We start from the raw sequence: 11,628 nt of genomic DNA, 5'->3' as shown, positions 1-11,628 counted from the left end.
TCGCTATGATTTCTAAACGGTACTGCATATTGAAAAAGCTATGGTATAATAATTAAAAAGGACTAAATTCTGCGTTGAACAAGTACTAAAACTATATTGTGACGACGTTTGTTTTTCGCATAGTCATGCCCTACAGTAAATGAGCCACAAGTTAAAAAACTAATTTAATAGAGCCAACGTTTCGGCCAGAATTTCCAACCTTGTAGGAGATCGGAAATCTAAGTTTAAATTGTGTACATTTGATCTTTTGTTAATAACCCAATTACTGTACTTTTCTACAGTGATCTTTCTTTTAATTTTTTTTTCCCCGTGTATAGTTTTAGGTGTATCAAAATTTAATGTATATCCTGTTTCCTCTCACCAAAGATTTCAGACTAACAGGTTCCAGTTAAGGTACTGTACTGACCTTATTTTACCATTTGAATTTAACACATTTTTATCCAGTCATTGAACTGTATAGAAATATAAAAAATCGGCAATTATTTTAAAATTGCAAAACTCGATAGTAACTCCTAAAACATTTTTTATAAACACGAAATTTTGAGGAAAGTCAGTTTTTATTTCATAGAATAAAATAAGAGGATGCCCCGGAAAAATTTCCAATGTTAGTTTTTAAGGACCACTCTCTATCCTCACTTTATCTTAGGTAATCAGTAGCAAAAAACCGTAGAAACAGTATTATTCGTTACAGTATTTAGACTTGAAAATAAAAAAAAGGTTCTTTTAGTGGAATAGGAATCATTATGACAAATATGTGGAGAAATCCAAGTGGTCATTTGGTAACACTGAGTTTATAATTTGAAGGAGGTTTTAATACAGTGTGTGCGACTTTATTCTTGCCAATTAGGAACGATGAGCTATTTAAAATTTTTTGTATGGTTTGAAGTGATCATGAGAATTAAAATATTTGGTAATATGAACTGAATGTCGTTATTCAATGTTAATCCGTTATGCGAAAACATAAATCAAAACTAATGATAAACTTTACTCAACAATTCCTATTAACTATTTACTATACAACATTTTTGAGATAAAGTCGCAATCCTTGTTACCAAGAGGAAAATGGTATTATGTATAATTTCTCTGGATTATACTTAAATCAGCCTTTTTTACGAATTGCTTTTAATAAATTCGACTCTGGTCAGATCTTTAATTGTTTGCTTCTCACAAAGTCCAAAACACTTTTCTCTACTTCTTCTTCTCTGTTAAAATACATAGCTAAACCCAGAGAACTCCTTTCTTTCAAATTTACCAAAGCCAGATCTAAGTTTGAAAAAGAAATGATAAATTCTGAAATGTCATTTTACATCTCAACAGGTGGGGATGTTACTTCAACTGATAATGGAGGAGTCTTTCCAGGTACTTCAGTGTGTTTTCAGTTTTGGATTACTAATGATTTACTTAAATTAGTGGCAGTTTGTACCATACCTGAAGCCACCACGTTAGACAAAAGTATTTAAGTTGGTTTGTTTGAATATGAATTAAAGTAATTTTATGATTAATGATAAAAATTTCATATTTCCAGCCTCCAGACAAATTGAAACCCTAAGGCGTTATGAATCTATTGCTGAAACTTTGAAAAATGATCATACAGAACATACTTCAGGTATTGTTTTAATTTTCTTAAATGATAAAAATTTTGATAAATTGGCTGCAAGAAGCCTGAGCTTCGTAATTAAGAGTGTTATGGATTGCTAAGATGTAATAGATGTTTTATTTCCTTACCAGTCTTTCATTTCTTATGCATGTAGTTTCTGTCCCTGCTACCTTTTGTAATTTGCGATAGCATTAGGTAACAGTTGTTGATTTAAACAGATTCACTAAAAAGAAGAATCAACCGAAATAGAGAACTTTTTTTATAAAAAGGTAACCCTTGCTTCTTATGGTATTAAAACAAAAATGGGGGGAGTATCTGTGGCTAAACATCTTGGGGCTGCATCACAGCATCCCCTTGTTTTGGAAGTGGCACCAGTTGGAATTTGACCTTGGAGGGTTTGGGGGGGGGCATGGGAAGATGACAAGATTGACTTCATTCTTGACAGAATCCTATAGAATATACTTAACCTTCTCATTCTTGTTGAAATACGTTTACAATCTGTAGAGGGACCGATCCTTACTGAATTTCATAAGGGTATTGAACAGAATAAACAACAAATTGCAACTTAATCCTCTGAAATAAGTGATACTAATAATTTTAAGTTTAAGTTATTATAATTTAAATTGTAGTTTTTCTTGGGTTTTTCTCTCTAATTTTTGTTAAACAATATGCCTCACACTTTTATAGCTAGATTGTTTCTTCTTGAAATTAAGAGGTAATTGTCATAAAGTTATTCAAATTTTATCTGTGATTAAGAAGCAAGTATCAATTTTAATTATTAATCTGTTTCTTTGTCGAAATATATAAAAATTTGACTGCAGATCACTTTGCACCAAAGATTGGGTATACTTTGTTCCAGTAAACCTGTCTTTCGTTTATAGTCCTAAAGCTTCAGATGTGTTGTTTATTGTCTCATTGTTTATAATTAAATCATCCATTTACAATAAAATATTAATTTCAAATCAGATTAAAAAAAATTATATACCTAGTTTGGATTTATTTTGGTCTCGATTCATATTAAATAGAAATTCCTATTTTTATTAATTTTTTCTACTTTTATTCCCAGGAAAAATGTATATTATGTTTGAAAAAAGAAATATTAGTCTTTTTCATAGAATTTTCAAATAATTTTTTTTTTAGTTTATTCTAATGTTTTTATTGATTATGACAGACTTAAATTGCAACAGCTATTGATTTACACATGTTAGTAATTAGTTTTAAAATAAATTCAGAATCTCCCTACATACCCATAATCTTTCCTCATCATTTTGAAAAATAAAATTGAATACAAAAATATCAGCACAGTGTGAACTTGCTGTTTTTTCTTTCATCTATACTCTAAGGAAGCTGAGGTAAAAATTTCAGACTTTTCTGACTCCATTAAGCAGTTTGAAAATGTAGAATATCAAAAGAAGTATAAAATCTGGTCTAAAAGTTTTACCACCAGATTTTACAGTCCCTATTTCATAGTCATAAACAAGGTCTTGAACTAATAATTAATAATGTTGATGGCCATATGGTCTTACCAAATATATTAATATCAGTTGTAATATATAATATACATCGACTCTTATCTCTAACCAATATATATTGATCACAATATAAAAAAATTTGCTCTGAGTATTAAGGATATTGGACTGTATTATGCAGATATTCTTAATAAAATATATTTTTAAAAGGTAAAGGGAACAATTTAAATAAAGACTTAACAACATTTTGATTATAGCAGGATTAGTAAAATCCTTAGTTAGAAAAACACCATTGGGCACAGTACACTTATAGATGGGCTTTAATTAAGTTAGATAATTGTATTTTATTATCTCTAATATAAATCTATTTTAGATAAATGTATACTAACAAATGAAAATTATTTCTAAAGTATAAATAGTAATATCTTTCGATAAGTACATTATTATTTTAAATGTCTTTTTGAATAAGGAAGTGACTAAATTAACTTTGAAATAAGGTGATAATGTTTCCATATTAATTTATTATTAATTTCTATGAGAATGAATAAATAAAAAAAAATTAAATATTCATAAAGCAAATTATGAAGAATTAGCTTTACATAAGGCAATCACATGCTCAGTTATAGGAGATGTTTATGAGTTAAAAGTTCATTTGTTTATGAGATAAGAAATTTTGTTGTAATATTAGAATTTTTTCAATAAAAGGCCATTAGATAATCCTATTTCTGAATTAGTTTAAGTTTTTAACTCACAATTTTTATTTTTTTTATTTATTGCATATCGTCTTCAAAAATGTGAAATCAAATAAATAAAAAAAATTTTAATTTAGGGTTATTTTATGCACAGAATTTAAAAGTTAATTTTCCCCCAATAGTATATTATTTGCTGTTAAAAACAAATTCTCAAAATGATAAAAATACAATTTTTTTGTTTCTGTTGAGAAGTTGTAATTTCACTGACATCTGGTTTCATCCTTTTGTCAATGATATCTTATGAGTCCATGAATCTTTTTGAAAAATTTTCTGGAAGACTATAGATTAAATAATAATTCCTTAGGGTTACAAATACAGCCTCCTTGTAGCTAACTGGTTTTATTCTCGGTTCCTCTTGCTCAACTTTATCCCTATTGTCACCATTGCTATCAATGTTGTCAATAGGATGTTCTGAACGATGTCACTATCATTCAGGATTTTGTTTGTTGGGACCTCATAGTTTGCCAGAATGTAATCTCTCAGACTTTTTTCTTCTTCATCTATATAACATCTCTATTTGGATAAATTCATGTAAGTTTTGCTTCTTTTAATTGAGGTGTTTGTTTTTATTACCATTTAAATATACTAGGGTGAATGATCTTTCCTCTTAATGATGGCCTTTATATCTGAGGTTTCCTTATAACCAAGTTACACTGTAATTAAAATATGTGAATTTTAATTTATAATTTTATATATTTATATATATATTTTTCTTTTTATTTCTGACAACAAAATACTTTTACTTACCTATACATATATTTACATGTAACCATCTTTTATTCTAATATTTTAGGGATGGAAGTAACACTAAAAGTAATGAGCTATAATGTCCTCTCTCAAACTTTGTTGGAACAACATCAGTATCTGTATGAAATGCAGTCTCCAAAAATATTAAGTTGGAAGTATAGGAGCCAAATTATTCTTGCAGAAATATTAACAATTAGTCCAGAGGTAAAAATAACTATTGTTGAAAATAACCTTTTTTTTATAAATAACTATTGTTGAAAATAACCTTTTTTTATAAATAACTATTGTTGAAAATAACTTCAGCTTAAATAGAAAAATATAAAGTAAAAATTAATTGTTAATTTTCAGTATCACAAAAATAGAGATTCCAGAAGATCTTAAAATATAAGGTTCATTATTTAATATGGATGTTTTCTATTTATTGCAGGTTCTTTGTCTTCAGGAAGTTGAAGGAAATCATATTCCTACATTTTATAAAACTTTAGAGAAGTATGGTAAGTTTCTTAATAATATTTTGATTACACTCTGTTATATTATTAAGATATACTTCCAGTCTTTATTAAAATAAAACTCTAATATTTGATTAGTGAAAGTATTAGGAAAGTTATATCCCTTTTCAGAATGAAACAAAATAATAAAAAAAATTCATACCTTAAATAAATGTTCACCATTGTCATTATAATCCAATCCCTCTCTACTACTGTGGAGTGTGGGGGTGCCCGCTGTGGCGCTTGGACCAAGTGTCCCTCACCTATACCAGCTCTCTTGTTCCAGTCCAGTCGTCGCTTCCTGAATGCTTCTCACACGCCTTCCTCCCAGGTGATCCATGGTCTTCTTTCCTGCAACCGAGTGTCATTTATCATTCCTGGGTGTTCTTTCCATATTCATCCTAAGAAGGTTCCCAAACCATCTTAGTACCTAATAAACCTTATTGAAGAATATAATTTCCATCATTATTTATAACTGCTTACCAGTGTGGTGTCGATTTGTATATACCACTTTTAAAAAAAGACTGGCAGTCGTGGGACTGACCAACAGAATTGAAACTTCTGGAAATAAAATAATTAATAAATTAATATTTGATTAATAATGCATTCTCTCTTATAGCTTAAGGCAGAAAACATTAATTCCATAATTGTAATTAGAATAGAACAGTCATTTCCAAAAGCAATGCTAGCAGGAAATTTTTTTTATATTTTAATAGCGAATGATGAGATAACAGGAGCTCTCTCCCTCCCATCACTTTCATATCATGTGTCACAAAATCATGTTACTCCCATATAATTTTTTTTCTTGAGTTGTAGAATGTTAGGGCAAAAGTTTCCCTTCACAAAAATCCTTATCCTGAGAGGTAAATATTTGAAGCATTGCTTATCTCATGTGTTCTTCACTTTTGAATTTCCTACTCAGAAAAAATTTTGCAAGGACTAAAAGAAGTGATAATAAGAGAGTGCTAGGTCTTGGGACAATGGTGGATGCGACAGAATTTCCAAGCCTAGCTTTGCGAGTTTCTTAGGAGTCCCCTAAGCAGTCTGTGGCCATACGTTATCATGAAACGGTATGATGTCCCACCTACTGAACTTCACTAGCCTCTTTTCTTGGATTTTTTTTTTTTAAATTATCTAGTTGCTTGATTACAGTACCTCTCCAAATTCCACTTTTTCTTCAGTTTCAATAGCCAAAATCTATTGGTCCTCTAATATTCTTCTTCCCCCTCTCCAAATACACAAAATTCTCTTCCTCAGACTCAACTTGAGTTTAGAGATGGAGGAGGGAAGAAATTTCAGGCTTCACATTATGCCCTTTTCCTCAAGATGTTTTCGTGGGTAATCTCTTTTCATCCTCAGTTATCTGGTCTAAGAAGGGTTCGATTTTGTTTAGTATAAGCAAAGATGTGCGTGTGATGACTCAATCATTCTGCACCCATCTCGAATATTGTTGAATCATCTTTGTTGTAATTTATTCACTAGATCCAGTGTGTTTGATTCTATGTTTTATAATAAAAACAAAATATTAAAAATAATAAACTGAATGTGTTCACGGCTTTTTGATAGACTCCTTCCATTTGAAGTTGCTTAAATTAATGAATTTTTTATTTGTTTATGTTTTTTAATATTTTGTAATTCCTAATATTTCAGGTTATCGAGGAGTTACTAAGATGAAAACTGGTTTCAGACCCGATGGACTCGCAATATTTTTTAAAGAACCTAATATTAAATTGATCGAGTCAGAAACTGTAGAATTTAAACAACCAGGTAAATTATTATTTTTATTTTATTTAATTAAACGGATGAATTTGAGTCTCATTTAATTTTTTGATAAATTAGTTAAACTTTTTAATTTCTCTCATTTTCTTTCATTCATAAAATCTACTTCAGGAAGTACAGTAGAACGTTGCTTCACCAGCTCTTTTAATTCAATTAATGAAACTAACATACAAAAGAAAAAGCTTATAGGAAGATAGTCCGGGTGGTTGACAGTTGAGGTATAGAATAGTGAAGATTAATTGTTTATTGGTAACCAACATTTAGCCCCACTTTAGAGGGATAAATAGGAACAAGTTATAAATATTATAAAACTATAAAATATTTGGGATGTGATAAAATAAAATTTTGTCTTGAGAGTAAGATAATTACATAAGTGAGAATCATCAGAAAGTACTTTCTAGACTTTATATTTTTAATGTTCTTTATTATAATCTTTTACAATTGATTTGTTGGTTAAACCCATTGGACTATAACTGTTGATCTCCTTTATAATCTTTTCTCTTCTCCCACCTCTTATAATGTCATATCCTAGCATGTTCTGAAACTTCTTGTACTCAGATTAACTTCTTTATTTCTCTTATATCATCTCTTTTCATTCCTTCTCCTCTCTCTTATCTATTATTGCACCTTATTCATACTTCATTCACTTATCTTCGTATTTTTCCATATTTGTGACTGCTACTACTAAGTATGATTTCACTATTTATACCCTATTTTTACATTAGCAATTTTCTCACTCATTTCTTTACTTGTTATTTATTAGTATTCTACTTATTTATATTTATAACTTTTTTATCTTACTTTTCCTCTTGTTTTTTAGTATATAACTTTTTACACTCTTTTATTTACATTCTAATTGTCTTATCATATTTAAAATGTTTGTATCTTACCCCTGATGAAGTCTTGCAAAGTGCGGCATAATATTGGTCACCAATAAGTAGTCGACCTATACTATTTTGTACCTGTATTAATTGCCACCCGGACTATCTTCCTACTATCTATTACATACAGTCAACTAATAATCTTCCAAAGAGAAAGCTGTTTTTACTACAGCAATTCTTAAACTTACTAGTTTTAAAGAGTAACAAACCAATGAAGATTAATAGGGCAAACAACAGCAAATATCTTAGTGTAGTGTGAAGTAAAGAAAAAATTAATAGATTGTGTATCTCAGATTTTTCAATGGCCTTAATAGAACTTTGAAGACAAAATATTTATCCCTTATCGATTCTACAGTAAAATGAAAAAAAATGGCTTATTGATATATGAGCTAGAATGATTTCATAAAAGTTTATCAAATACTTATCTGAAATCAGTTAAGATAATTAAATAATGGAACAAGGTCGTTCTTAAGAAATTAAGGAAATTACTAAAGTAAAGACTCCATTATGAAATCTTAAGGTTAAGGGAATGGAATAAAGGAGTATTTATGCTGCACCATTCTGTCTTGGCAAATCAACAAGTTAACAGATATTCAAGATAATGAAGAGATACAATCTTAATGTATGGACACTTTGAATAAATTTTATAACATTAGAAACTGATGAGGGAAAGAGTAAATAAGCATTAAATAACTGTTAACTAAACGAAACTTGTAATATAAAAAAATTTTTCTTGAGCAGTTGGTCCAGTTTTGTTGAGAACAAACAAAGCTGTGTTGACAGCTTCAGCCCACAACTTTACAGGAAAATTCTTGGAATGTATCATAGAACGTGCAGCTTCAACAAGCGTTCTATTCTCACGCTCAGATGCACCATTTTGCTGAGGTGAGTAAGGAATAGTTTGTCTAAGTGATATTACATCCTCCTCCAGTAATTTTTGAACACCTGCATTAATAAATTCCCCACCATTGTCACAGAAAAGTTCCCTGATGGTGTGTCCAGCTGCTTTGGATTCATTAATAAACACTGACAAGCAGTTTGTAACATCTGATACAAAACATCTGATATAAATCTTTATTCTTTAAGAAGAAAACTCTTCTAAACTTGGAATAATCATCCTTCAGGCAGAGGAAATACTTAGAACCTCCAATATAATCCTCTTGGAAAGGACCACAAACATCAGCATGAATCCATCTGGCACAGCTCGGTCGATCTTTTCTATCATGAAATGGATCTCGGTGGCTTACCATAAACACAGCCCTCACACAAATGCTCATCATCAGCCAAACAGACTTCAATTTTCTTCATGATTGTTTTCACATGACGTTTATTCTGATGGCAGAGACGCTCATGCCACAACTAGTGAATCAACAGGTAGGATCAGCATCACCTCAGCAGCATGCTTGGGAATGTGGAATTTCATATCAAGGACATACAAGCCATTAGAAGATTTCTGCCCAGTCAATTGTACAGAACCTTTCTTAGGAAGTGTACAACCAAGTTTATTGACAAAGAATTTGTAACCTCTATTCAGAGTTTGACTGACAGAAATAAGATTGCGGCTCACATTTGGTACAAACCAAACATCCTTCAGATGATTCAATTCCCATTTTTCACCAACTCTCTTTTCAACCAGAATATTACCATGTCCTTAATCAGATCATGATTCCCTACTTGAATGAACGTAGGCGACTGAAATTGTTTGTAAGAAAAAAAATAGTCCTTGGAGCTAGTCATATGTTGAGTCGCACCAGTATCAGCAACCCACTGATCACCACCCAAACCAAGCATGTCATGGCAAATGAAGGCATGCCCTTGGGTGCTCAAGGATTCTGTACCTCTATCCTCTGTCTCTTTCTTGATTTTAGTAGATAATTCCTGGCTATATGATTTTCCCCTTTACATTTGTAACAAATTAAAACAGAGCTTTTTTTTCTTTGAAGCCGCTTGATTTTTGCCACCAACAGCTACTTTCTTCTTATAAGGTTCTTTGTGCATGGTCAACCTTACTATCTTTTCCAGGAAGCCTCATTTCGATTAACTTAAGCCTCTTAGTTAAACTATTACAGTTCTATCCTGAATAGGTACACTCTCCTGAATACTTCTAAACTCAAAGTAAGGAGGGGGAAGAGTAGACATAATTCGACCCATCAAAATAAGTTCAGGGAGTTCTGACTGTGACAGTCTTTTTAATTCAACATTCAATTCATTGAATTCACGCTGAAGTCGCGCAACATGGTTCACAACATTATCAGAACTCATCACTTCATGAGAGAAAAACGATTCTAGTAGTCTATTGACTCTTTGGCTAGAACACTGCTCATAAGTAGACACCAACTTATCCCACACACTCTTGGCAGAGACACAGGAAGATGTGAGCTCTTTATTTACTGCATTCAAAGTGCTTATCAAAATTAACTAAGCAAGAGAGTCTTTAGTCTCAAAATTGTCCTTATTAGAACCATCAGCATTTAGAGCCAACTCACCTGAAACAACATCCATACTTTTTTTTTGTTTTTTTTTTTTGGCCAAGACTCCCATTGGAGTCCTATACAGCCTAACCATGGTTGGGAGTCAAAGTTCTTCATTTTGTGGGACCGCCACTCAATGAAAAAAGTCAATGTCCCAGGCCGGATTCGAACCGGCACCGCCAATAGACATCAAATTGGTAAGACTGTGTCTTAACCACTGAGCTATGGGCGGCCCATCCAGTACCTTATGATGTTTGAGAACTAGAGTGATCTATCTTTTCTATCTGCTCCAATTGTTTTTCCTCTTGCGCTTTGAAATCCGCCGGCCGCACTTCCATTGTTACGTCGGTTTCAGTTCGATCTCAAACGAAACAAAAATCACGATCGATTACACACGATAGCCCGACCAAAAAAAAAAGAAACGAAGTCCCCCAATTTTACCTTCAAGTAACCTGATGAGGGAAAGAGTAAATAAGCAGTAAATAACTGTTAACTAAACAAAACTTGTAATAGGAAAGAATCTGGTAAGATTGACATACATGGAATACAGCAAATTAAAAACAGTAAAGGAAGGTTATCCAACATGGAGGTGTAGTCACAGTTGTATGGAAGTTGCTGAGGTTGCTCCAACAGAAACTCCATGAAGAGAAATATCCTGAATAAAGCCATGGCTAACAAGAAAGTTCCATTATCTTGAAATGGTGGATCTCTTCATGATACCCCTTCAGTTTGTTGCGAAGTAGATAAAGGACAAAAATATGTTCTCATATGATTGTGTAATTCAATGATGTTTGTATAAAAGCGAACCCGATGTAATATTAATTGAGATTACACCCTGACTTATAAATTTAGAAAGACTTTTAAACCAAATTCCTTTTCTCATAATGAAAAATTAATATTTCTCTTTGTTTGCTTTTATTATTTTTAATTACATTTATTTAGATATTTTTAACTTGTTATTGCAATTTTTTTAGCTGTTGTCCAGCTGGCTTCACGAGATAACGTTGGTTTGATTGCCAAATTAGAAAAAAATGGAAAGAAGTTTCTTGTTGCTAATACTCATCTTTTATACAATCCAAAAAGAACAGAAGTTAGATTAGCTCAATTACAAATATTTCTAGCAGAAATCGATAGAATCAAAAGGTACTTCATGTAATTAATCTATGATATTGTTTTAGTAGTTACTTTGAAGTGTTATATAATAAAAGGTAATAGTTACCAATGTGTGTGATGGTTGGCTTGATCTGGTGTATTTGTGTCTTACTTCATGGCTTAAATTTTGGTTTTTGAGATAGTACGGCTCCTTTATTTTATTTGGTACTCACAAAAATATAGCTCAAATCTATATTTTCTGGTATAGCCACAAACTTCCATACAGGCAATATTTTGAATTAGTTATTGTGTAAATAATGGTTTATTTGAGTTGAAATATCAGATCAATATA

At 31.2% G+C, this 11,628-nt stretch overlaps 1 protein-coding gene across 4 annotated transcripts in view; it reads left to right on the top strand.

The window, feature by feature from the left end:
• The first annotated feature begins 786 nt into the window (after positions 1-786).
• Positions 787-11,628, top strand: part of angel (protein) — a 20,349-nt gene continuing 9,507 nt past the window's right edge. Inside the window, exons 1-7 of one of the 4 annotated variants that reach the window (XM_014422514.3) lie at positions 787-910; positions 1,318-1,359; positions 1,526-1,606; positions 4,612-4,769; positions 4,993-5,059; positions 6,704-6,820; positions 11,159-11,327. In XM_014422514.3, the coding sequence (XP_014278000.1) occupies positions 853-910; positions 1,318-1,359; positions 1,526-1,606; positions 4,612-4,769; positions 4,993-5,059; positions 6,704-6,820; positions 11,159-11,327 (692 nt within the window). In that variant the 5' untranslated portion in view covers positions 787-852. Of the gene's footprint in view, positions 1,453-1,525; positions 1,607-4,611; positions 4,770-4,992; positions 5,060-6,703; positions 6,821-11,158; positions 11,328-11,628 lie in introns of all 4 variants that reach the window. The other 3 variants (XM_014422513.3, XM_014422511.3, XM_014422512.2) reach the window with 3 other exon arrangements.

The sequence above is a fragment of the Halyomorpha halys genome, unplaced genomic scaffold, assembly GCF_000696795.3.
Source record: "Halyomorpha halys isolate HHAL.00 unplaced genomic scaffold, Hhal_1.1 Scaffold374.1, whole genome shotgun sequence".
Lineage (NCBI taxonomy): Eukaryota > Metazoa > Arthropoda > Insecta > Hemiptera > Pentatomidae > Halyomorpha > Halyomorpha halys.
The sequence above is the reverse complement of the archived record's forward strand: the minus strand, read 5'-3'. Positions and strand labels throughout refer to the sequence as shown.